Genomic DNA, 24,105 nt, shown 5'->3' with positions numbered 1-24,105 from the left:
TTATAATTCAGGGACATTTTTCTAGCGGTTGATCCATTATGTGTTAGGACATATCAAGTCTGCCATTTTTAAGTGTAAATGACAAACTTTAGACGCATTTTAAAAATGTGAATACATTACAAGTTGGCATCTCCTGCTGTGCAGGAAATGTCCTGCAACAACGGGGTGATAGAATTAAGATCCTACATCTGCATGTTCCATATTGCTCGATATTAGTCAATGCAGAAAATGTCAATACACTTCAAAAGGTAATTATACTTCATATCTGACTGTGCAGTGGACACGGTTCCCTTTTCACACAAACGCGCAGAAATACTCAAACACAATAATACACACACAGAAATACTCAAACACAATAATACACACACAGAAATACTCAAACACAATAATACACACACAGAAATACTCAAACACAATAATGCACACACAGAAATACTCAAACACAATAATACACACACAGAAATACTCAAACACAATAATACACACACAGAAATACTCAAACACAATAATACACACACAGAAATACTCAAACACAATAATGCACACACAGAAATACTCAAACACAATAATACACACACAGAAATACTCAAACACAATAATACACACACAGAAATACTCAAACACAATAATACACACACAGAAATACTCAAACACAATAATGCACACACAGAAATACTCAAACACAATAATGCACACACAGAAATACTCAAACACAATAATACACACACAGAAATACTCAAACACAATAATGCACACACATAAATACTCAAACACAATAATACACACACAGAAATACTCAAACACAATAATGCACACACAGAAATACTCAAACACGATAATGCACACACAGAAATACTCAAACACAATAATGCACACACATACTCTGCTCCTCCATTCCATTTTTAGCTTCTATGAAGGCAGGTCATTTCGATATGTACTGTATCTTCAGTGAAGCCATTTACGCCATATGGCTATTTAGCACACCTGTAACCAAACCCGCTTAGAATGTGGACTAATGCAGAAATTGACTCCACAACCTTGGTGGTATGTTGTGAAAGATTATGTTTCCTTTCCATGATGTTTGTTCATATAAGTATCCTCTTGGCCTCTTGGAACAAAGCCGAATATTGCAAACCTAATCTCAGCATGTACCCAATCACAGCAGTCTAATGTCCTAGGGTTTACCATCAGAACGGTTTAATACTGGAGAGGGAATGGTAAATGCCAAAGTAATTGACTCGTCAATGACTTATTCATGGTCCTCCACCTCCCCGATTCAAGAAGAATTTCCAGGTTTAGTCAAACAAATATTAAATTATTCAGCGCTACTTTGACGTGTTAAGCCACAACAATGCTGTACAGTGGGAGAAAGCAATATGAGTGAAGATGTTATGGTAAATAAAGGCCTGCACTGGCAAAACACTCCCGTTCAGTAGAGTAACTGCCATGGGTAGACCTTCCTTTTGACAGAAAGTTGACATTACAGGGACAGATTCGGCTAAATTAATATTTCGATATTTCTTTCCATACCTTGAAAGCAGTCTACCGACAAGGAGTGACTGCAGTCCACACAGTTTTGTTAAACTAGACACTGAAATTATCGTATTTTTATTTAACTATCCCTTTAACATCTAACCAATAAATGACAACTTCATTGAACCGCTGTTTTATTTCACATATAAATCGTCTCTAGAGCAACAGAGAAAAACTAGATTGCTACACGCTCGAGCGAAAGAGATCTATGTCATTGATTGGATGTGAAATAGGGCAGGAACAGGGGGTTTGTGGACTTGCTGAGAGCTGCGTTATTTTACGTCTGCATATTTTTACACCGCCTGCCGTTAGTGATTTGCACGGGTTAATATGAAGAGTTATGTCCCAACAGAATTTGAGGTGGACTCCATGCTGAAAATGGTTAGGATAGTGTTTTTATGGAATACACTCAACTACCCACTGGGCACAGATGTCAATTCAACGTCTATTCCATGTTGGTTCAACATAATTTAATTGAAATGACGTGGAAACAACGTTGATTGAACCAGTGTTTGCCCAGTGGTACACACTCTCTTAATGCACATTCTCTCCCTCTCTCTCCCCCTCCTTCCCTCCCCCACACAGCACCCTCCGACCGAGTCCCGCCCATCATCCGCCAAGGGCCAGCCAATCAAACGTTGGCACCAGGCTCCACCGCTCAGTTGCAGTGCCACGTGATGGGCAACCCTCTGCCCAGCATCCAATGGGAGAAGGATGGCCAAAGGATACTTGGCGACGAGCGTGTCAGCCTGATGGAGAAGGGAACGTTCCAGATCACAAACCTGCAGGTACCTGAAAGGAATGTACAAAGAACGTTCCCAATCATTCTTAAGAACGTAAAAATAATGTTCTCAATGATTCTCATAAATGTAGAAAGAACGCTCCAAACAATCCTCTTTCCCTCCTCTGTAAATGCCTTCACGCCCTGCATAATAGCATATGAAATTAAACACCTCACATTGCATCTCAACGCACTTCAAGTCTCATCATATCAATCGTCTGAGGTAACTCTCCTAAGTGACACTAAGCAACCGCATGCAATAACACCCAAGTGTTATTTCCAAAGCAATGCAATCAACTAAATCAAATCCAAGTGTAGACTAACAGTGAAATGTTTACTTATGGGCCCTTCCCAACAATGCAGAGAGACAAAAAGAGAAATAATACAAAAAATAACACAAGGAATAAATACACAATGAGTAACTACTCATCCTTAATGGTATTTAGCTTCGTTTAATTCACTGTGTTATTATGACTGACTGCCATTTCGAGCAATAGAAAGCCGTTTTCAGATGCCACGGCAACCTGTCCTCTTGATATATTGACATGGCCACAGTGAGCGGCATACAGGCCATACAAGCTGTCCACTCTGACACACATCTCGGCAATGTAATTCAATCAAATTAAGAGTAAGATATTAATATTGGAATATTGGACCGCAGGAGTGACTTTTTTATGGTTTATGGGTGACTCATTGACTTAGTAATTGGCTGTTGAGTGTCTGTGGTGCATAATCGCCAAGGTAATGAGCGGGTGCAATCGTTAGCAGTCGTTAGTGGTCGCGTACGAACGGCTAATGAAATCCATTCTACCCAGAGCCCTCTGGGGTTGCGGGCTGCACCTGCGGGTCACCGTAGTGTGTGGCGAGCTTCAGGCCGGCTGATGTGTTAATTAATTGATTGTCGAGCCCACAGTGATTAACGATTGCTGTGACTTTAATTAAATCCTTGTTGGGGAATTGAGAGAGGGGGAGAGAGAGAGAGGGGGGGGTAGGTAAAGAGAGAAGGAGGGAGAGCGATCAAGTTAAGAATCTCAATGCACCAACATCAAAAATGTTCAGCTAAAACTTCAACCGCATGCACTCAAAATATAGCAAACAATCTTTAGTACTTCCTCTGCCCACTGTATTTGTGAATTTCTCATATCTCGACTAGATGGGCTGTACTTATGTCAATTTCTATCATTTTGAATCTTGGACACTCTTCCTCCTTGTTTTTATCGCTCTCTCCCACTTTTATCAGGTTGCTCCTTTTAACGGCAGAGAGGGGCACAGGAAGAAGGGGAGGATGGGGTGGAGGAGAGAGGGCCGGCCACCCGACAGATGGTCTGTTTGTTCCTCTCTGGGACTGAAGCAATGCCCATTACCTCGGGACCAGAGCCAGACACACACTACAACTACAGCACTGTGCCAAACCTCCCACTAACAGGACAGGGAGAAAAGGGGGGGTGGGGGAGAAAGAAAGAAAGCAATAGAGAAAGAGACAGGATATTGAGATGAAAATATGAGATGGAGAGAAATAGAAGTCAAGGAAGATGCTACAACACAGAGAGAGAGTGCACTTGAGATGATATCAGAACATCGAGGAAGGGGAGAAAATAAGGAACGCATTCCACAACCAGGAACGAGCTTAGACATTTGGCTCCCGGTTGACTCTCCCCACCTTCATCCTTCAACCATTTTTAACTATCTGTTTAGCGCAGTGCCTAAAGCTGCCAACCATGATTAATGGTCAGGTGCCCATCCGTTTAACCCTTCCCAATCCTCTCCTCCAATCACCAGTCACCACCCGGGACCTGTCGCCCCAAACATCCACATCATTGGCTTTCTTGGCTGCCATACTGGTTCTTTCAAGGTCATCTGGCCTTTAGGAAGAGTGATGTACTATTGGACTTGGAGTCACCTCTCCTGTCCCTCTTGGGGCTTTTAGACAGGGAACTTAGACTTGAGTTATACCAACGCCACTGCAACTGGCCACACACACACACACACACACACACACACACACAAGGGTATAGAGAAGTGGATGGCAACCAAGCACAAACAACAGTGCTATTATCTTGATTGCATTGTGTTGGCTCGTTGTGCGTTTTTGTAGTGTGCTTTGTATAATTCATTAGCTTTAGTTTTGAATAAGATTGGTCTTACATTAACCATGAAGGCTAGTCGTGTGTGTGTGTGTGTGTGTGTGTGTGTGTGTGTGTGTGTGTGTGTGTGTGTGTGTGTGTGTGTGTGTGTGTGGCCACTAACCTCCAGGCGGTTGGGGGTGAGCTGTCAACACTATTAGATCATTGTCTGCGAGTTAAAGTCCCTACAGGTGTAGGATCTTAATTTGACCAGTTTCTCACAGCAGGAAGATAATCCTGCAGCAACAGGAAATGTGAATTATTGATAAAAAAATGTTTAGGGGCAAATCTGAATTTAGAAGCATTTTAAACCTTGAATACATTAGTGCATTTCCTGCAACAACATGGTGATCAAATTGAGATCCTACATTTGTACATCTTCCACTGTTGTAAGCAATTTCTAGCTCTTGTCTCGCTCTCAGCCTCCCAATGAAATTTTAATAGGCAATGTTCTCCCTGACCCACACTTATCGTCTTAAACACACACACACACGTGTGCACTACCCTACACACAATTAAAAGTAGGCACGTACGCAATCACACACACGCACGCACGCACAGACACACATGCACCTGCGAGTATACACACGCATGCACACGCGCGAGCACACACACACACACACACACACACACACACACACACACACACACACACACACACACACACTTGCTATTGTCAGCCCAGAATGCTGGTTACTGTTGAGTGCTCAGTATAAAGCAAAGTAAGAGCCACAGAGGTTTGCAGACCCGCTCTGGTTACTTAAGGTCTCTCCTTTATCCTCCTCTAAACTCCCACACTGGTTCAAAAGGATCAGGGCCCATATTTATCAAGGGTTTCAGATAGGAGTGCTGATCTATGATCAGTTTTGCCTTTTAGATCATGAATACGATTAAATGGATAGTGGGGACTCCTACCCTGAACTTGAAGCTGTCTACCTGCTCTACTGCTGCCCTGTCGATGTGGATGGGGGCGTGTCCACGATCAGCTCCTTGTTCTTGCTGACATTGATGGAGAGGTTGTTGCTCCGGCACCACACTGCCAGGTCACTGACCTCCTCCCTGTAGGCTGACTCATTGTTGCCGGTGATCAGGCCTACCACCGTCGTGTTGTCAGTGAACTTGATAATGGTGTTGGAGTTGTGCGTGGCCACACAGTCGTGGGTGTACAAGGAGTACAGGAGGGGACTAAGCACACACCCTTGTGGGGCCCCTGTGTTAAGGGTCAGTGTGGAGGAGATAATGTTGCCTACCCTCACCACCTTGGATCGGCCCGTCAGGAAGTCCAGGATCCAGTTGCAGAGGGAGGTGTTCAGACCCAGAGTCCTAAGCTTGGTGACGAGCTTGGAGAGAACAATGCTGTTGAACGCTGATCTGTATTCAATTTACAGCATTCTCACATAGGTATTCCTCTCATCTAGGTGGGGGAGGGCAGTGTGAAGAGCAATTGAGATTGCGTCATCTATGGATCTGTTGGGGTGGTATGGAAATTGGAGTGGGTCTAGAGGGTGGCTGGGATGGTGGTGTTAATGTGTTCCATAACCAGTCTCTCAAAGCACTTCATGATTACAGAACTGAGAGCTACAAGGCGGTAGTCATTGTGGCATGAAGCTTTAGAGTTCTTAGGAACAGCAATGATTGTGGTCATCTTAAAACATGTGGAGAATACAGACTGGGACCAGGAGAGGTTAAAACTGACCGTGAATATGCCTGCCAGCTGTTCTGTGCATGCTCTGAGAACATACACTCTAAAGCCATATATACACTGAGTATACAAAACATTAAGAACACCTGCTCTTCCCATGACATAGACTGACCAGGTGAATCCAGGTGAACGCTATGATCCCTTATTGATGTCACTTGCTAAATCCACTTCAATCAGTATGGTATTTGGTGCCAGGCGCACAGATTTGTGTCAAGAACAGGCAACACTGCTGGGTTTTTCATTCTTAACAGTTTCCTGTGTGTAACAAGAATGGTCCAACACCCAAATGACATCAAGCCAACTTGACAGAACTGTGGGAAGCATTGGAGTCAACATGGCAGATGTTCTAGGCAGATGTTCATGTTGACTTACCTGGAAAGTTTTGCTTTGGAACACCGAATATGAAGAGGCAAAGGCATTGTGCTTTTGTGCATGTACACGATGTTAACTGAGCCCTCTCTCTTGTTGCCAGGAAACCGACTCAGGGGCCTACACCTGCGTGGCTTCCAGCTCGAGCGGAGAGACGACATGGAGCGGAGTACTCACGGTGAAAGGTAAATGCACACGCATGCACACACACGCATGCACACACACACACACACACGGTGAAAGGTAAATGCACACGCATGCACACACGTGTACACACACGCACGCACGCACACACACACACACACATGGTGAAAGGTAAATGTACTGTAGTAAACACCTCCCTACAGACTATTAGATTGCCTCCATGACATTACATGCCCATATAAGATCATTATCAGCCGTAGGTATGGCAGTGAATGGAGAAATAAGGCAGAGGTCTTGTGAAATTGTGGATGTAATCGCACCTAGGGGCGTTGTTTGGCCCAAGGCGAAGCGGAGGGATGATGAGTTGGAAGAAGTAATGCCTTATTGCTGACATTAAATGCTGCTGTTTGATGAAGCTTGATATGGTGGTATTTAGTGCCTACAAATGCATCTTAAAAACATCCAAGCAGAAATTCACAACTAAACTCTTATTTTTAGATGTGAATTGTCAAAGTCAGTTACTGTGATCAGGGCTGGGGTCGGTTTCATTTCATTCCTTATTGAAGACAAATGTTACTTTTCAATCCGTGATTGATCGTATTACATAAATTATTTACCAACAGGTAACTTACAAAAGGACTAGTGCTAGTCTTCCAACAACAGTTAGATTGAGAATGGTTGCACTACCACTATACATAGGAGATCCACTACCACTCTACATAGGAGATCCACTATCACTATACATAGGAGATCCACTACCACTATACATAGGAGATACACTAACACTATACATAGGAGATCCACTACCACTATACATAGGAGATACACTAACACTATACATAGGAGATCCACTAACACTATACATAGGAGATCCACTAACACTATACATAGGAGATCCACTACCACTATACATAGGAGATACACTAACACTATACATAGGAGATCCACTAACACTATACATAGGAGATACACTAACACTATACATAGGAGATCCACTAACACTATACATAGGAGATCCACTACCATCCAGCTAACCTCTCATCCTCTGTCTCTGTTTCTTTTTAAATGCACTTCACTTCATTTGATTTGATTGTGATTTTCAGAGAGTGGAGGTTCGTCTGTCCCCCAGGCATCAGAACCTTTCCAGCTGCCAGGACCGCCCCAGAAGCCTGTGGTGACCGACGTGACGCGCAACAGTGTCACCCTCACCTGGCAGCCCAACGCCCACGAGGGAGGCGCCGCCGTCACCTCATACATCATCGAGGCCTTCAGGTGAGCGGAGTGGACAGTAGGAGTTGGACCACGTTCAATAGGGCTCAACCTCGTGGTGCATTCTGTAGAACAGACAGGAAGACAGATATTTCACGTTCAATAGGGCTCAACCTCGTGGTGCATTCTGTAGAACAGACAGGAAGACAGATATTCCACGTTCAATAGGGCTCAACCTCGTGGTGCATTCTGTAGAACAGACAGGAAGACAGATATTCCACGTTCAATAGGGCTCAACCTCGTGGTGCCTTCTGTAGAACAGACAGGAAGACAGATATTCCACGTTCAATAGGGCTCAACCTCGTGGTGCATTCTGTAGAACAGACAGGAAGACAGATATTCCACGTTCAATAGGGATCAACCTCGTGGTGCATTCTGTAGAACAGACAGGAAGACAGATATTTCAGCTCTATTCATGCAAAAAAAAATTGGGGAGGGGGTTGAAGTAACACATAACATCTAAAGACACACTTGCACATACTGGTGATTTGAAAAACGTAGAAGGATGGGGGACCCACTGTATAGGCCCGGGTTGCACAGAGACGACAAAAAGCGTGTTTCAAAAGTCGTCAAAGACAAGATTTATTTCAACCTAAAACATTTAAGAAATAATATATTCACAGTAAAATATTATGGGGAATGAGAAGTCTGTGGTTGGGAAGGAACCACACCTGGGATTGAATGAGGGTATGAGGCATGAGTTGAGGCGTTCAGAGGCTTCAATCTGATGTGGGCAATGAAAGGGGTTCTTCAACAAAATAATCTAGTCATTCTGGCAGAGACAACTGCACTCTGGTAGTTAGCTAGCTACTTTCAACTAAAGTAACATTTAGTCAAATTTGTCAAATTTAGACTAAAACTAAAATTTCAAATAAATGTCACTAACTTGACACAAAACGAAAGTTTTAAAACCAAGAAAGAAATACATAATCTACCTCCTCCATCTCCTGTAGTTTGAAGAAACTAATTTGAATTGAATAATATCCTAAAAATGCTCAACTATTCACCATCTCAATCTATCCAACAATGTCACCAACTCACTATGCTTCAAAATCACACATGCAAAATCACACAAGTACTAGGATCATTCTCTGATCCTTTGATTGGATGGACAACATGTTTATACTTTCCAAAGATTTGACTGGTTGAAGGACGACCACCGGAAGTTGTCTTAATTATGTATGTAGGTCTATGAAAGGGAATGAGGAGCACAAGCCTTCTAGGTTTTGTATTGAAGTCAATGTAGCTAGAGAAGGACGGAAAATGATTGTCCTCTGGCTACACCATGGTGCTACCCTAGAGGGTGCTGTTGATACTACTGTATACTTTCATTGCAAAACTGTGTGTTTTAATCAGGTATTTGGTGATGTGAATATATTTGGTATAGGTTTATCTTAACTCTTAAAAAAAAAAAATGAAATTCACTGAGTAGGATGGTCCTCCCCTTCCTTCTCTGAGGAGCCTCCACTGGCAGACACACAGTGTTCTCCCCTCCAGCCCCCAGCTCTCTCTCTCAAATCAAATCTAATTGTATTGGTCACATACACATATTTAGCAGTGTGGCGAAATGCTTGTGTTCCTAGCTCCAACAGTGCAGTAGTATCTAACAATTCACAACAATACACACAACTCTAAAAGTAAAAGAACGGAATAAAGAAATATAGAAATATTAGGACGGATAATGTCAGAGTGCCATTGACTAAAATACAGTAGAATAGAATACAGTATATACATATGAAATGAGTAAAGCAGTATGTAAACATTATTACAGTGACTAGTGTTCCATGTCAATGTATGTGGGGCAGCAGCCTCTGAGGTGTAGGTTTGAGTAACCGGATGGTAGCCGGCTAGTGATGGCTATTTAACAGTCCGATGGCCTTGAGATAGCTGTTTTTCAGTCTCTTGGTGCACCTGTACTGACCTCGCCTTCTGGATGATAGCGGGGTGAACAGGCCGTGGTTCAGGTGGTTGATGTCCTTGATGATCTTTTTGGCCTTCCTGTGACATCGAGTGCTGTACGTGTCCTGGAGGGCAGGCAGTGTGCCCCCGGTGATGCATTGGGCTGACCGCACCACCCTTTGGAGAGCCCTGCGGTTGCGGACGGTGCAGTTGCCATACCAGGCGATGATACTGCTCTCAGTTGTGTATCTGTAAAAGTTTGTGAGGGTCTTAGGGGCCAAGACAGATTTCTTCAGCCTCCTGAGGTTGAAGAGGCACTATTGCGCCTTCTTCACCACACTGTCTGTTTGAGTGGACCATTTCTAGTCAGAGGTTGCTGTGGGCAGCCATCCTTCACCCTTTATTAATGGTGTCAGTACACACACACACACACACACACACACACACACACACACACACACACACACACACACACCCTGTGGACACCCTGACACATTTCACATTCTAATCAACCTCAGCTAGGTTGGAGGCTGGCCCATGCTAACCCACTCCCCAAACCTCCCAGCTGCCCCCCACGTTGACTTTAGCCCCCATCAAACGTCACACAAACACACACACACACACAGCTTAGTGCACCTCTGTGGAGCTAAAATGGTAATGTGTTCAATTGTGGCTGGCACAGACAGATAGACAGAGTCCTTGGGCTATTGTACGCTGAGCGGAGCCGGGCTAGCTCTATTTACTGAGAGAGGTTCCTATGGGTCTCACAGTGGGCTGATAGGACGCAGAGGGATGGAAAGACGAATATAGAGAGATGGAGGAATAAAGGGATGGGGGAAGCAGGTCAGACACAGATAGACAGTATTACGAGTGCAGTATGGTCTAACAGTGGGCTGATAGGACACAGAGGGATGGAGGGAGGAGGGGATGAGAAAGCAGGTCCAGACGTGGACGGACTGTGTCACGAGAAAATGCCCCCCTCCCCTTCCTTGTTCATTTAGGTGGGGACTATCTCATCCTGACTCACTAGCCCCTGCATCACTCTTCTCTCACCTTGCCCCCTGGGCAGTAGTTAGCACCGTGCCGAGATTGATTGTTTATAGAGTTGCTGTGGGGACTGAATAGGTTAGTTTAGAATAACATTTCCTTGTCTGAGGTGCTGGGGGTTATTTTGGGGTTGAAGGGTAGGTGTGGCCAGGGGGATAGGGTGTGTGTGTGTGTGTGTGTGTGTGTGTGTGTGTGTGTGTGTGTGCGTGTGCGTGTGCGTGCGTGCGTGTGTGCGTGCAGGACAAGGTGGACATAGAATCCTGACATGTTGTTACTGTATGAAGATGGGCAGATTTACCATTGTCCTCTCTCCATTTTATAGGACATGGAGGTGAGGAACACTCGTTTTTCCCCCATTGGCATGTTTGTGGGGCAAGAGTGTATATGTACGTGTGTATTTGTGTGTTTCCTGTGTGTGTCCCAAGTTTCCCAGCCTCTCCTCGGACAAAGTGACCTTGGATTTATCACTTTTGGGCGGTCCGCTGGAGGAATATTTACGGCTCACACAGCTTTTATCGCTGTCGCCTAATTGCGCAGGTCGGCTATAAAGTCACTCGTCTGCTACAGCAGTCACTGGTCCCGAGGGGGAAATGAAAAAGGAACGGGTTGAGGAAAAGATAAGAAAAAGCGAGTGACGAGGGGTGGAGGAGGGTGTCATGTAACTATGCCAGTAAACAATAAACAAGGTGTGACAGCAAATCTAAAGAAGACCAGGCAGGAGAGGAAAATGCAAACGGAACTGCCTTTATTAGATGCATTGTTCACAAGATTTATCACTTTATTTATTAGAAGGCAAAACACGAATATTTAAGATGACAAACATTTTTTTTTTTAAACGAACAAAGAAACTTGTCATAAACACACAGCTGGCGTTATTGTTATTTACCAGATGCTCTGGCATGGTCTGATGGTGCGTCGTGGCTAAAAACCTGAGTGGGCTAAAAATAGCTCCGTCATCATTTCCTGGACCTGTCACTGGGCTCGGGAACGCAGTGCGTCAAATGAGCATGGGGGATAGCGAAGCATCGCTGAACACAGCACTTAATGACTAAGCAAACAGCTTCAGCCTGGGCTCTGCTATTCTAGTGGCTCCTATCTGATTCTCTGTAAAAAAAAGACTGAGGAACAGTTTGTAGTCACTATTGAGTCATGGCAATGTTTGGTGGAATGCTTTGCCAATAACCTAACGAAGGGTTATACCTAGTCAGTTGCACAACCAAAATGTCTCTTCCGCATTTAACCCAACCCCTCCGAATCAGAGAGTTGCTGCGGGCAGCCTAAACGTCAATCTGTGTCTGAAGTGGTGTACAGCATTTACTGTGAAGCAGCCTCCTCAGTCATCAGGGCTTTCATATTTATTGCACTTGGCGGAGCAGAGCTATTGTGAAGGAAGTTGTCAAGTTTGTGTTTATTACAGGACGTACCGCCGCCACCTATTGTCAACCAATCATGCCGATGCAGAGATATCATGGCAATGCTTTTGCCTCCACAATTGTTTCACACACGCCTCTGACCTTTCGGTTACTGGAACAACGCTCTTAACCGCTAGGCTACTTGCCGCTGAGTTGGATTCTCTGTGAAAAGATAGTGATCGTCACTATTGAGTAATATAGGAACAACTGTCAATATAACATACTCTGTAAAGTATAACATTAAACAATAGCCTTGCACAGTAACTTTACTAAGGTAATTGGAAATGACAAATAACATGACATCTTTGTCTGTGGACTCTTACTTTAGCCAATCAGCAGGCAGTACATGGCAAACGGTGGCTGACCTGGTCAAGTTGGAGAAACACACGGTCAGTGGTCTCTTCCCCAACACCATCTACCTATTCATCGTCCGAGCGGTCAACGCTTATGGCCTGAGTGACCCCAGCCCCATCTCTGAGCCCGTCCGCACACAAGGTCAGTACCTAGGAGGGACACAACATAATAAATAAATACAATAAGTACAGAGTGGTAGTTAGTGTAAAACAAGTGTGGGAAGTCAAAACGCAATTGTTCTCTCATTTTGAAAACTTGCTTCATGAAAGCATGAAGGTCTGAAGGCTTCATGCTTCATATAAAACAATTTAGGGTATGTCAATCAAGTGTGTATGTGAGTTAAGCATCCACTATCATTTTACTGAGTATTTAGTGTCTTGAAGTTTGTTCATTATGTATTTGCAGATGTAAGTCCCACCGGCCAGGGAGTGGACCACAGGCAGGTCCAGAAAGAGCTGGGAGAGGTGGCCGTTCAGCTTCAGGATCCCGTCACACTCACTGCCTCCAGTGTTCAAGTATCATGGATGGTGAGTACCCTGACCTGAGTGTTTATATCATCTTTCACAGGATAAAGGCTATTGGTTGGACTCACACTCTATGAATGTTTTATTGGATATTTTACTGTATACCCATATACAAGGGTAGTAGAACTATATCTCTTATCTATCTATTTGTATCTCTCCCTTTTCTCTAATTGTCTAATTGTCATTTTTCCTCCCCTCCCCAGGTGGACCGTCAGTCCCAGTACATCCAGGGCTACCGGATTCTCTACCGGCCCAGGGGTGGCACCTGGCAGCTGCAGGATGTCAAGGCCCCGTCGGAGCGCCTGGCCGTGGTCGCTGATCTGCTCAAAGGCACTGAGTACGAGATCAAGATCCGGCCCTATTTCGACGAGTTCCAGGGCATGGACAGCCGGCTGCTTCTTGTCAGAACACCAGAGGAAGGTAAGACTGGCTAGAACCTACTGATACTGACCACTTCAGATGAGACTGACACAAGCCTTGCTGAGACAGAGGCTGCCCTAATATGGACAGCATATACAGTGGGGAGAACAAGTATTTGATACACTGCCAATTTTGCAGGTTTTCCCTACTTACAAAGCATGTAGAGGTCTGTAATTTTTATCATAGGTACACTTCAACTGAAAATCACATTGAATAAAAATCCAGAAAATCACATTGTATGATTTTTAAGTAATTAATTTGCATGTTATTGCATGACATAAGTATTTGATACATCAGAAAAGCAGAACTTAATATTTGGTACAGAAACCTTTGTTTGCAATTACAGAGATCATACGTTTCCTGTAGTTCTTGACCAGGTTTGCACACACTGCAGCAGGGATTTTGGCCCACTCCTCCATACAGACCTTCTCCAGATCCTTCAGGTTTCGGGGCTGTCGCTAGGCAATACGGACTTTCAGCTCCCTCCAAAGATTTTCTATTGGGTTCAGGTCTGGAGACTGGCTAGGCCACTCCAGGACCTTGAGATGCTTCTTATGGAGCCACTCCTTAGTTGCCCTGGCTGTGTGTTTCGGGTCGTTGTCATGCTGAAAGACCCATCCACGACCCATCTTCAATGCTCTTACTGAGGGAAGGAGGTTGTTGGCCAAGATCTCACGATACATGGCCCCATCCATCCTCCCCTCAATACGGTGCAGTCGTCCTGTCCCCTTTGCAGAAAAGCATCCCAACAGAATGATGTTTCCACCTCCATGCTTCACGGTTGGGATGGTGTTCTTGGGGTTGTACTCATCCTTCTTCCTCCAAACACAGCGAGTGGAGTTTAGACCAAAAAGCTCTATTTTTGTCTCATCAGACCACATGACATTCTCCCATTCCTCCTCTGGATCATACAGATGGTCATTGGCAAACTTCAGACGGACCTGGACATGCGCTAGCTTGAGCATGGGGACCTTGTGTGCGCTGCAGGATTTTAATCCATGACAGCGTAGTGTGTTACTAATGGTTTTCTTTGAGACTGTGGTCCCAGCTCTCTTCAGGTCATTGACCATGTCCTGCCGTGTAGTTCTGGGCTGATCCCTCACCTTCCTTCACCGAGGGTGATTAACCGTCATCTTGAACTTCTTCCATTTTCTAATAATCGCGCCAACAGTTGTTGCCTTCTCACCAAGCTGCTTGCCTATTGTCCTGTAGCCCATCCCAGCCTTGTGCAGGTCTACAATTTAACCCTGATGTCCTTACACAGCTCTCTGGTCTTGGCCATTGTGGAGAGGTTGGAGTCTGTTTGATTGAGTGTGTGGACAGGTGTCCTTTATACAGGTAACGAGTTTAAACAGGTGCAGTTAATACAGGTAATGAGTGGAGAACGGGAGGGCTTCTTAAAGAAAAACTAACAGGTCTGTGAGAGCCGGAGTTCTTACTGGTTGGTAGGTGATCAAATACTTATGTCATGCAATAAAATGCAAATGAATTACTTAAAAATCATACAATGTGATTTTCTGGATTTGTGTTTTAGATACCGTCTCTCACAGTTGAAGTGTACCAATGATAAAAAGTACAGACCTCTACATGCTTTGTAAGTAGGAAAACCTGCAAAATCGGCAGTGTATCAAATACTTGTTCTCCCCACTGTACTTAAGATAGCCTATGTCCATAATGGAGGGAATGGTGAGTAACAAGGTTTTAAAATAGTTTTTTTTACGATGGGACTTCCAGGTGTAAAAAAAAGGTTTTGAAAGTGGTGATTGATTGGTCATACACAGTCGTTGCTTTTAAAGAGAATATGCCCTCAGTCAATTTACCCAGCAAAGTAAGGGTGAAATAAAAAGTGGTGAATTTAACCTTTTTAGTATTTATCTTGGAGGGCACAAAGCAGAAACAGTTTGAGGTCTGACTTTTTAAAAATAGCTAGCTGTTAAGGAGCCTCTAGCAGTCACATCTCTGTGAAGTCAAAAGCAATTCAGTCTCAATTAGATTGCAATTCCCAACACCTGTGTGACCTTCACATCCTGTTATGAAGGCAAATATCTGTTTAGTCCAATAACCACTTCATGGCATTTGATGGAGTCTGCCATTTTCATCAAAATCTAATCATATTTTCGCTATCTTACCAAATGCCCCTATTTAATATTTTCTATGTCAACATGGAGTTGGGTTTTTCCACAACTTGATCTTCCCTCTTTCCCTGCAGTCCCGAGTGCCCCTCCCAAAGCAGTCACCGTGGTTACAGTGAAGCTGAGCAACAGCTCCAGCATTAGTGTCTCCTGGGAGCCTCCCCCCGCCGAGATGCAGAATGGAATCATCCAGGAGTACAAGGTAGGATGACTGAACCAGAAACGACATATCATGATTGGATCAATCCAATGACAACCATCCATATGGGTGGTATTTACTTAGAAATAACATGGTAAAATAAAAAATGTAATAATAATAGTTACATAATTACAATGATTTCTTTTGGATTCATTAAAACAAATAATTGGAAATAAGGAGTAGCTATGAATTGTTTTACATTTTTTAAAGCAATTTGACATCTTCCATCTCTTACACCAACTCACCATCCTCCAACCAACAATAACAGGTGTGGTGTGTAGGCAACGACACCCAGACCCGCTACCACATCAACACCACCGTAGATGGCACCTTCCTCTCCACTGTGCTCAAGGGGCTGCTGCCAGGCATTCTGTACCAGGTGGAGGTGGCAGCAGTGACCAGCGCCGGAGTGGGCACCCACAGCCAGCCTGTGTCCATCCTCATTAGTGAGTCCCCGCAGAACCACAAGCTAGCAGAATTAGTCATTTCAGTTCCGGCATATCAAGGATATAGTATAAGATTGAGCGGAACTGTAATAAGGGAAGCAAAAATGACTGAAATTATTGTTAAGTATAACAGCAGCGTCATATTCATGTGTTAAGCATGCTTAGAGTCTGTGTACAACTTAGAATCAAATCTTGAGGCCAACAAGCATGATTCTAAGTTTACATACAGTTCTGAGGTGTGGAAGATTAAATGTTTTGCCATTCGTCATTTGGTTTATAACATATACCATTTTGTCATACACAGTACTCAAACCATGCAGTATTACTTGGAAAATGATGGTTATAATACAGTACTTACATGGCAAAAGTTTTCTGAAAATCGAAATATCTGAAAATCGAAATATCAATCAATCTCCTTACTTACTTGCCGCTCTCCCTCAGAGCTGCCAGCGGAGGCACCTTCAGTGCCCAGCGAGGACAGTGATGAAGGCAGCGTGAGCCTGGCCGAGCAGATCACTGATGTGGTGAAGCAGCCGGCGTTCATCGCTGGAATCGGCGGGGCCTGCTGGGTCATCCTCATGGGTTTCAGTGTGTGGATCTACTGCCGCCGCAAGAAGAGAAAGGAGCTGAGTCACTATACCGCATCGTTCAACTACACGCCTGCAGGTACTTAACACACTTTATTTTATGCACTCTTTATACAACACTTATTGTTACTTAACCACTTATCAAAGAAGCATGTTGTAATATAACCAACCTTACCATATCAAGTTCTACTGCACTTTACAATAGGCTGCTATTTTAACTTAAAATACTTCAGGATTTTGGCAATGAGGCCCTTTATCTACTTCCCCAGAGTCAGATGAACTTTTGGATACCAATTATATGTCTCTGTGTCCAGTATGAAGGAAGGTAGAGGTTGTTTCCCGAGCTAATGCCTGAACCTCTGTGGGCATCAGTGCAATGGAGCAGAATGTTCTCTTTTCTCTTTCAAAACTGGTTGAATGGCTATGTTTACCCTGTAGGCACCTGCTACCAACTACAGGTGAGATAAATTACACACAGTGAACGAGAATCACCTGCCTCCAACCAAATTCATTAGAATTCTTCTGCATTCTGAATAATTTAGTCCAGGACATTTTTTTTTTTTTTTACTTTGAGGTGAAGTTTCTTGGTCCTGTGCCGTTATAAATCAATACACCTGTGAACACCAAAAGCTTTGTTAATTAAAAAATAGTAACGTGCAAGGGTGCCAATATATTAGAGTGCAACTGTACATTATGGCCACCACTCGTGCTTTACTGTATTTGACCTTTCCATTCACACCTGAATGCATATTTCCTTTTGTTTCTGCAGTTGGCTTTCCACATGGAGAGGCATCTGGACTCAATGGAAGGTAAGGATCCCTGTTTATGTTATTTCAAGGAGACTTTCCCATTCTTATTACTAGTCTTCTTTTAGTAAAGTGATGAGAACCAAGCTGTGGATTGGGCATCAGGTATGATCATAGTGTGTGTTTTTATTATGTTTAGGCCTGGCATGCTGGGTGGCAACATGGGCAATTACCCGTGGCTGGCAGACTCATGGCCCACCACCAACCTGGTCCATAGTGGCAAAGAGGCCGTCAACTGCTGCACCTCCAAACATGACACTGCAGAGAGATACTACAATGGTATGAGACACCGCATGATCCTGCTCACAGCGGTCAGTTTGTTTTGTACAAATCCAGGGATTATCTCTACGATGCCTTTTGTGTAGTCGCAGGGAGAATTTCAATTGCATACTCCTCGCGTCCTCTCTTCTCTCTCCTCGCCTCCTTGTGAAAACCCATTGGAGAAGAAGGTCAGAGGGGAGGGACCTCTGGCTTTCTCGTCCAATGGGTTTGAGAAAACAAGGCGAGAGGAGAGAGGACATGAGGAGTATGCAATTGAGATTTTCCTTCAGTCTTTGAAGAAGTCTCAAAGTATAGTTTCCATCATCTCATGTGATATCAACTTGTACGGCAGACTTGGGGCTGAATTCAAGCACTTCTGGAAAATCCAACAGGTTGAATTATTGTTAAATAAAATATATTTTGCCTTACCAAATAGTGTAAGCTGCATATGTAGCTCACATAACAACTTTGACACTAACTCTGCAGTTAAATATCTAGAAATACCATAAATCAAATGACAAAAGATGACCTCTCACTAGAATCTGACCTCTCACCTCTGACCCGCCCTCGGCACCAGAAGCGGGCATATCCAACTACCTGAACCAGACAGAGAAGTACAGCACAGGCGATTCCACCGAAGGCCCTATCTACAGCACCATCGACCCCACCGCCGAGGACCTCCGCAGCTTTAACAGCCCCTACTCCTCCACCACGCCCTACGCCAGCACTCCAATCATGCCCTTCACCAACCAGGCACTCCAGGGGTCTCACAGCCCCACAGAGCAAGATGGCGGCCACTGGATCACCCAGCCCGCCGGACCTTCCTCCCAGTACGCCCAACCCGACCGCTGCAGGACGGACAGCGGTAAGACTACGTTTAAGATCGTGTTTCCCGTGGTATGATTCAAGTTGGGGCACCACGAACCCCAAGCAACATTTACAAAAAAAGACCAAGTTAAATATAATAACTGGAGTCACTTTGACATTTCTGGAGCCATAGAACAGCATTATGGTACCTACTAGCTAGCAACGAGAGACGTGGCGGTAGCTAACCTACTGTAAATTGGTGTAACGCTGATTCATCTGGAGGCGGAAAAAACGCACACCTGGTTAGCGGAGTAGAGCACTATAGGAGCTCAGATTATAGGAGCTCAGATACAATCATTTAAACACAACTTTTCGACAGCCAAGCTGTCTTCAAATCAAATTGTATTTATAACATGCGCCGAATACAATAGGTGTAGACCTTACAGTGAAATGCTTACTTACAAGCCCTTAACCAACAAGGCGAGGGTATAATGACAAACACTACGGGTCACTAGTTTATATAGAGTTTGAAAGGACACACACAGGTGTCTGTAATCATGGCCGGCTGTGGCTTTATTTCTTTGGTTGATTGACAAATGTTGTACAATGGATATCAAAAACAATAATCACAAGAATGGCTTCATATCAGACTTTACATTGAGACCAAAGGGAGCAAGGGTCTTTAAATTAAAGATCCAGACAGCCACTCGTTTTCACAATGCATTTTAAAGGTCAACCCCCTCTTCTAAGGAGGGTGATGTGTTCGATGCCGATATAGCGAAGGGATGAAATAGTGGTTTGCTTCCAAAAAGTGGGCCGCAACTGGGTACGTAAAGTTTTTGCACCTAATGGTGCTACGATGCGCAGAGATTCTTACTTTTAGTTTGCGCTTCGTTTTTCCCACATAGTTACTTTACCACAAGGACAAGTTATAATAGAAATAACTGCCTTAGTGGAGTACGTGGTTTTGCTATGCATTGTATATAATGTTACTATGCCTATGTAGCCAAACTGTCTCTATGATTGCATGGAATAATGATTTTTGATGTTCTAATTATATCTGTAAATCAACCAATGAAATAAAGCCACAGCTGGCCATGATTACAGGCACCTGTGTGTGTCCTTTCAAACTCTATGTAAATTAGTGACCCGCTGTGTTTGTCATTACACCCTGATGAAGACAGCTTGGCTGTCGAAACGTTGGTTATTACATTTTTGCATCTGAACTCCTTGAGTCTGTGGCTCTTCTTTTCTTTTTCAAGAACACTGATTCATGCCTCCAAAAATTACAAGGGAACCTTTAGTTATGTTTGTGACATACATGTATATCCTTTCCAAGTGTATTAACATGTATTTAGAGACCGTAGGACCAAGTTTTCCCACTATACAGAACTAAAACATCTCTTTGTGTGTCTATGTGCAGGTAAACCCAAGCAGAAGTCAATGGGCAAGGCGGTGAAAACCCCCTCTATGAACTGGACTGAAGCCCTGCCAGCGCCCCCCTCCTTTGCGGAGCTGGAGCAGTGTGTGGTGGAGGATTTGCCCATAGATGACCATGAGGACATGGAGCTAGGGTAAGCACACACACACACACACACACATATACATGACCATGTACACATGCACACACACACACTTATGCTGCTACCTGGCACAACACACACCGATGAGTACACCATCTTCTTGCTAACTTGAAGGAAATATTAATTGATTACGGTATGGTAGATCTCTTATATAACCTCTGAACACTCTTTGTAGGACCTGATGCGTCTCTGCTTGGCACTCAGCATTAAGGAGATAGATTAGGGGTAAGGCCCTGCGATAGACTAGTTTCCTGTCCAGAGGGTGTACTTGTAGATCAAGCAGCCTCATGCTACAGAAGCTGGAGCTCGTGCTCCTATGAGCCATTCATGCTCGTGCAAGGATACTTAATATACTGTCCTATAGACATATGGGCCTCTGACTTCCTCTTTTTCTCCTGGCCCTTGTCTCTGCACTCTCAGTCCCCACTAACACTTAGTTCTAGGTCAGGGTTCTGTGTGGAGATTATTTATGTTAGCCTAACGTTGCCTCTCTGCCTGACAGGACAGACTCACCTTTGGTCTCTCTCTGTTAACCCCCTCTGTTAACCCCCTGCTAGCTCTGGACCTCAACGCACCTTTTCTTCCAGCTCCCTGCTGAACCACATTTCCGTCGCACTGCAAAATTAATACACACCCACACTTTATAAACCACAATATTGTCGGTATTCATGGAGGTTTGGCAAGGGGACCATTCAGCTATCGCTCCTGCCAATCATTCCCCCAGAATAGGCTAGGCTAGCAACTCAACTGAAGCAGGCATGAGGCTTACGAACTTCTACCTCTAACCATTTCTGAAAGCTACTGTGGATTATATTGGCTCTAGCCAAGACGCTAGCAAGCAGTTAGCAATTTAGCCACTATTCCCAAGTCTCAACCCTATCTCATTCATTGACCCTGTTAGCTAATAACATTAGCCTACTTTAGCCCGTTCCCCTTCTCATGTTCTACTCTCCGGGTCACCAGAACAAAATAATAATTCAGCAGTTTTCTCATGCACCACTCCACCTAGCCCCCTGCAGCTGTTAGCCGTTAGCAGAGATTGGTGATGAACCTCAGTTAATGTCGTTAACCTTTGAGTTAGCCCCTGTGGCTAGCTGAGAGGAACCTTGGCCTTATAACAGCTAGCTAACTCCCTGGCCTTGCCCATTTCCTCCATGGTGTACACATACGCATGTACGCACACACACATATGACACATACACGCACGCACACACATATGACACACACACACACACACACACACACACACACACACACACACACACACACACACACACACACACACGTACACACACACACACACACACACACACACACACACACACACACACACACACACACACACACACACACACACACACACACACACACACACACATATGACACATACACACATATGACACACACACACACACATATGACACACACACACACATATGACACACACACACACACACGACACGTACACATACACACACCTATGACACATACACACACACATAGCACACCCACACAGGTGCAGGCACAGAGCCCTCTCTCCACACATACCTCTCTACCAAACACAAATGTATGAAAACACCCTTTAAGTGATTCCATGCACACCCTGATCTTCACAGACATGGCGCTCAGCAGACCCATAGGGAGGCTGTCTAACGGCGCTGTAGAGCAGTGGAAATCAATACGCTACAGACCAATGTTGTAAGCGTTATGAACTAAAGAGGGAGGGCCGCCATTGTGAATGTGTTATGATCGAGCTACCTACTGCTCCATAGCACCAACTGCACAAGCGGTGACTGTTTTATAATGCTCCAGGTAGAAGTTGCCCTTAGGCACAGATCTAGGAACAGTTTATCCTCCCCAATCCATTAAAAGGGATAATGCAAAACGGACAATAGATCAGTGTTCCTAGGGGCCACGGCATCCTACTCTGTTTAAAGTGAACTCGTGGAAAAAGTGACCCTCTCCTCCTTCCCAGGTCTGATGAGGAAGAGTGGTGCCCGCCCCTTCCAGACAGGACCTATCTGACCGAGGGTTGTGAGGATGGTCCCGCCCCTCCCCTCAGGGGTGGTGTCTCGTCCCCCACCACTTCCTACAGTCACCAGTCCACTGCTACTCTCACGCCGTCGCCCAGAGAGGAGAGCCACCATCCACCCCACGACACAGCACACCTTCACCACCATGACGGGCAGCAGCTAGCACGGTATGACACGACAAATTCTAAAAGTCACATCATGTATGTACAGGTAGACACTGTAGCCATACTAATGGTGATAGCATTGAAGACTCTCTTTTTCAGATGGATGAGATGGTGATAACACAGATTAATAAAGCAATGAATGCTTTGGTATGGTAATTGCCCAATGTCATTAACAACAGATAGCACAATACTTGCACAGTACTTGATATTTGCAGTAGAATCTCTCCCTCAAATGAACAAAACAATAGTTCAATTGTGTAACATAATTAAGGTATGTAATTGCTATTGCTAAGCACCCTCTCTTTCTTTGCCATTATACAGTAGGTTACCTTGTGGTCCCGTCCCAGTGCCCCTGGCGCCCAGCCCTCCCCTCACCCAGTCCAACCCTAACCTCTCAGCCCAGCAGCACAGTGAGGACACCGAGGGGGGCACACCGCTCCGCAATGGCTCGAATCATCGCCGTGACTTCACTGAGGGGGAAACGCTGAGTGCCGACAATATCAGCTCCACCACACCTGGTCAGTGATGCTTACCGCTCTGCACAAACTCACACGAGTGAATGCACCACACACAGATGTGCTTATACACATGGAAAGGGAACAGTGGGCAAACAAACCCATACAGGTGCTGTATCCTAATTGAATCACCTGTTGTTGCAGAAATGTTCCTTCACAGCAGGAAATGCAAACTTGTAGTGTATTCAAGGTTTAACAAGGCTTCTAAACTGAGCAATTTCCACTTTAAAATATCATACTTGATTTGTCACAAAGAAAAATGTATCGACCCGTACAAAAAAATGCTATAATCCAGATAATAATTCACATTTCCTGTTGCTGCAGGATTATTTTCCTGGGTGAGATACTGGGTCAAATTAAGATACACTATCTGTACTTACATGCACGCACACACACATGCACGCGCGCACACACATCATTAACATAAAATTCTTTACATTTATGTTCAGTATGTAATTCTTAATACCTAAACAAAGAGCTGGAATTACATAAGACATTGCAATGTTGTTATTTGCAATGTTGTCCATGTACAGTGCTTCAAAGGACCCATAACCCCATGACCTATTAGTCATTTATTTTATTTCTCTCTGGCTGACCTACAGTAAGAGCTCTGCCATCCCCAGCAGACAACACACAGGCTCCCCCTGGCCAGAAGTCGCGAGTGAAAAAGAAGACCTCCAAGGGCGGCGCTTACAGAAGAGAGGTGCTGAACCAAGGAGGTTAGTGTTTCAAGTGTAATTAAATAAATGGCTCAGTAGAATAGAAGTATAACACAGGAAGACACCATTTATAGTCCAATATTTACACATGTATTGGGGAAGGGGTGATTGGCAGTCAAGTGTTTAAAATGTGGAGTTATTAACAATCAAAATAAGAGTGGTAGCAGCAGTTGTGAGGTGTGTGTAGCATGAATGTACACTACCGGTCAAAAGTTGTGACACCTACTCATTCAAGGGTTTTTCTTTATTTTTAATATTGTCTACTTTGTAGAATAG

At 44.3% G+C, this 24,105-nt stretch overlaps 1 protein-coding gene across 4 annotated transcripts in view; it reads left to right on the top strand.

Moving 5' to 3' along the window:
* LOC115105416 (roundabout homolog 2-like) overlaps positions 1 to 24,105 on the top strand; it is a 120,704-nt gene that overhangs the window by 90,911 nt on the left and 5,688 nt on the right. For 2 of the 4 annotated variants that reach the window (XM_065007287.1, XM_029627445.2), the window contains 16 exons: positions 2,119 to 2,321; positions 6,612 to 6,693; positions 7,756 to 7,924; positions 12,608 to 12,774; positions 13,039 to 13,160; positions 13,361 to 13,577; positions 15,787 to 15,911; positions 16,177 to 16,354; positions 16,796 to 17,020; positions 17,711 to 17,750; positions 17,887 to 18,026; positions 18,589 to 18,873; positions 20,239 to 20,389; positions 22,374 to 22,598; positions 22,917 to 23,113; positions 23,713 to 23,829. In XM_065007287.1, coding sequence (XP_064863359.1) covers positions 2,119 to 2,321; positions 6,612 to 6,693; positions 7,756 to 7,924; positions 12,608 to 12,774; positions 13,039 to 13,160; positions 13,361 to 13,577; positions 15,787 to 15,911; positions 16,177 to 16,354; positions 16,796 to 17,020; positions 17,711 to 17,750; positions 17,887 to 18,026; positions 18,589 to 18,873; positions 20,239 to 20,389; positions 22,374 to 22,598; positions 22,917 to 23,113; positions 23,713 to 23,829 — 2,643 coding nt within the window. Of the gene's footprint in view, positions 1 to 2,118; positions 2,322 to 6,611; positions 6,694 to 7,755; positions 7,925 to 12,607; positions 12,775 to 13,038; positions 13,161 to 13,360; positions 13,578 to 15,786; positions 15,912 to 16,176; positions 16,355 to 16,795; positions 17,021 to 17,710; positions 17,751 to 17,886; positions 18,027 to 18,585; positions 18,874 to 20,238; positions 20,390 to 22,373; positions 22,599 to 22,916; positions 23,114 to 23,712; positions 23,830 to 24,105 lie in introns of all 4 variants that reach the window. The other 2 variants (XM_029627447.2, XM_029627444.2) reach the window with 1 other exon arrangement.

The sequence above is a fragment of the Oncorhynchus nerka genome, linkage group LG22, assembly GCF_034236695.1.
Source record: "Oncorhynchus nerka isolate Pitt River linkage group LG22, Oner_Uvic_2.0, whole genome shotgun sequence".
Classification (NCBI taxonomy): Eukaryota; Metazoa; Chordata; class Actinopteri; order Salmoniformes; family Salmonidae; genus Oncorhynchus; species Oncorhynchus nerka.
Note: the sequence above shows the minus strand (reverse complement) of the source record. Positions and strands in the feature narration are given on the sequence as shown.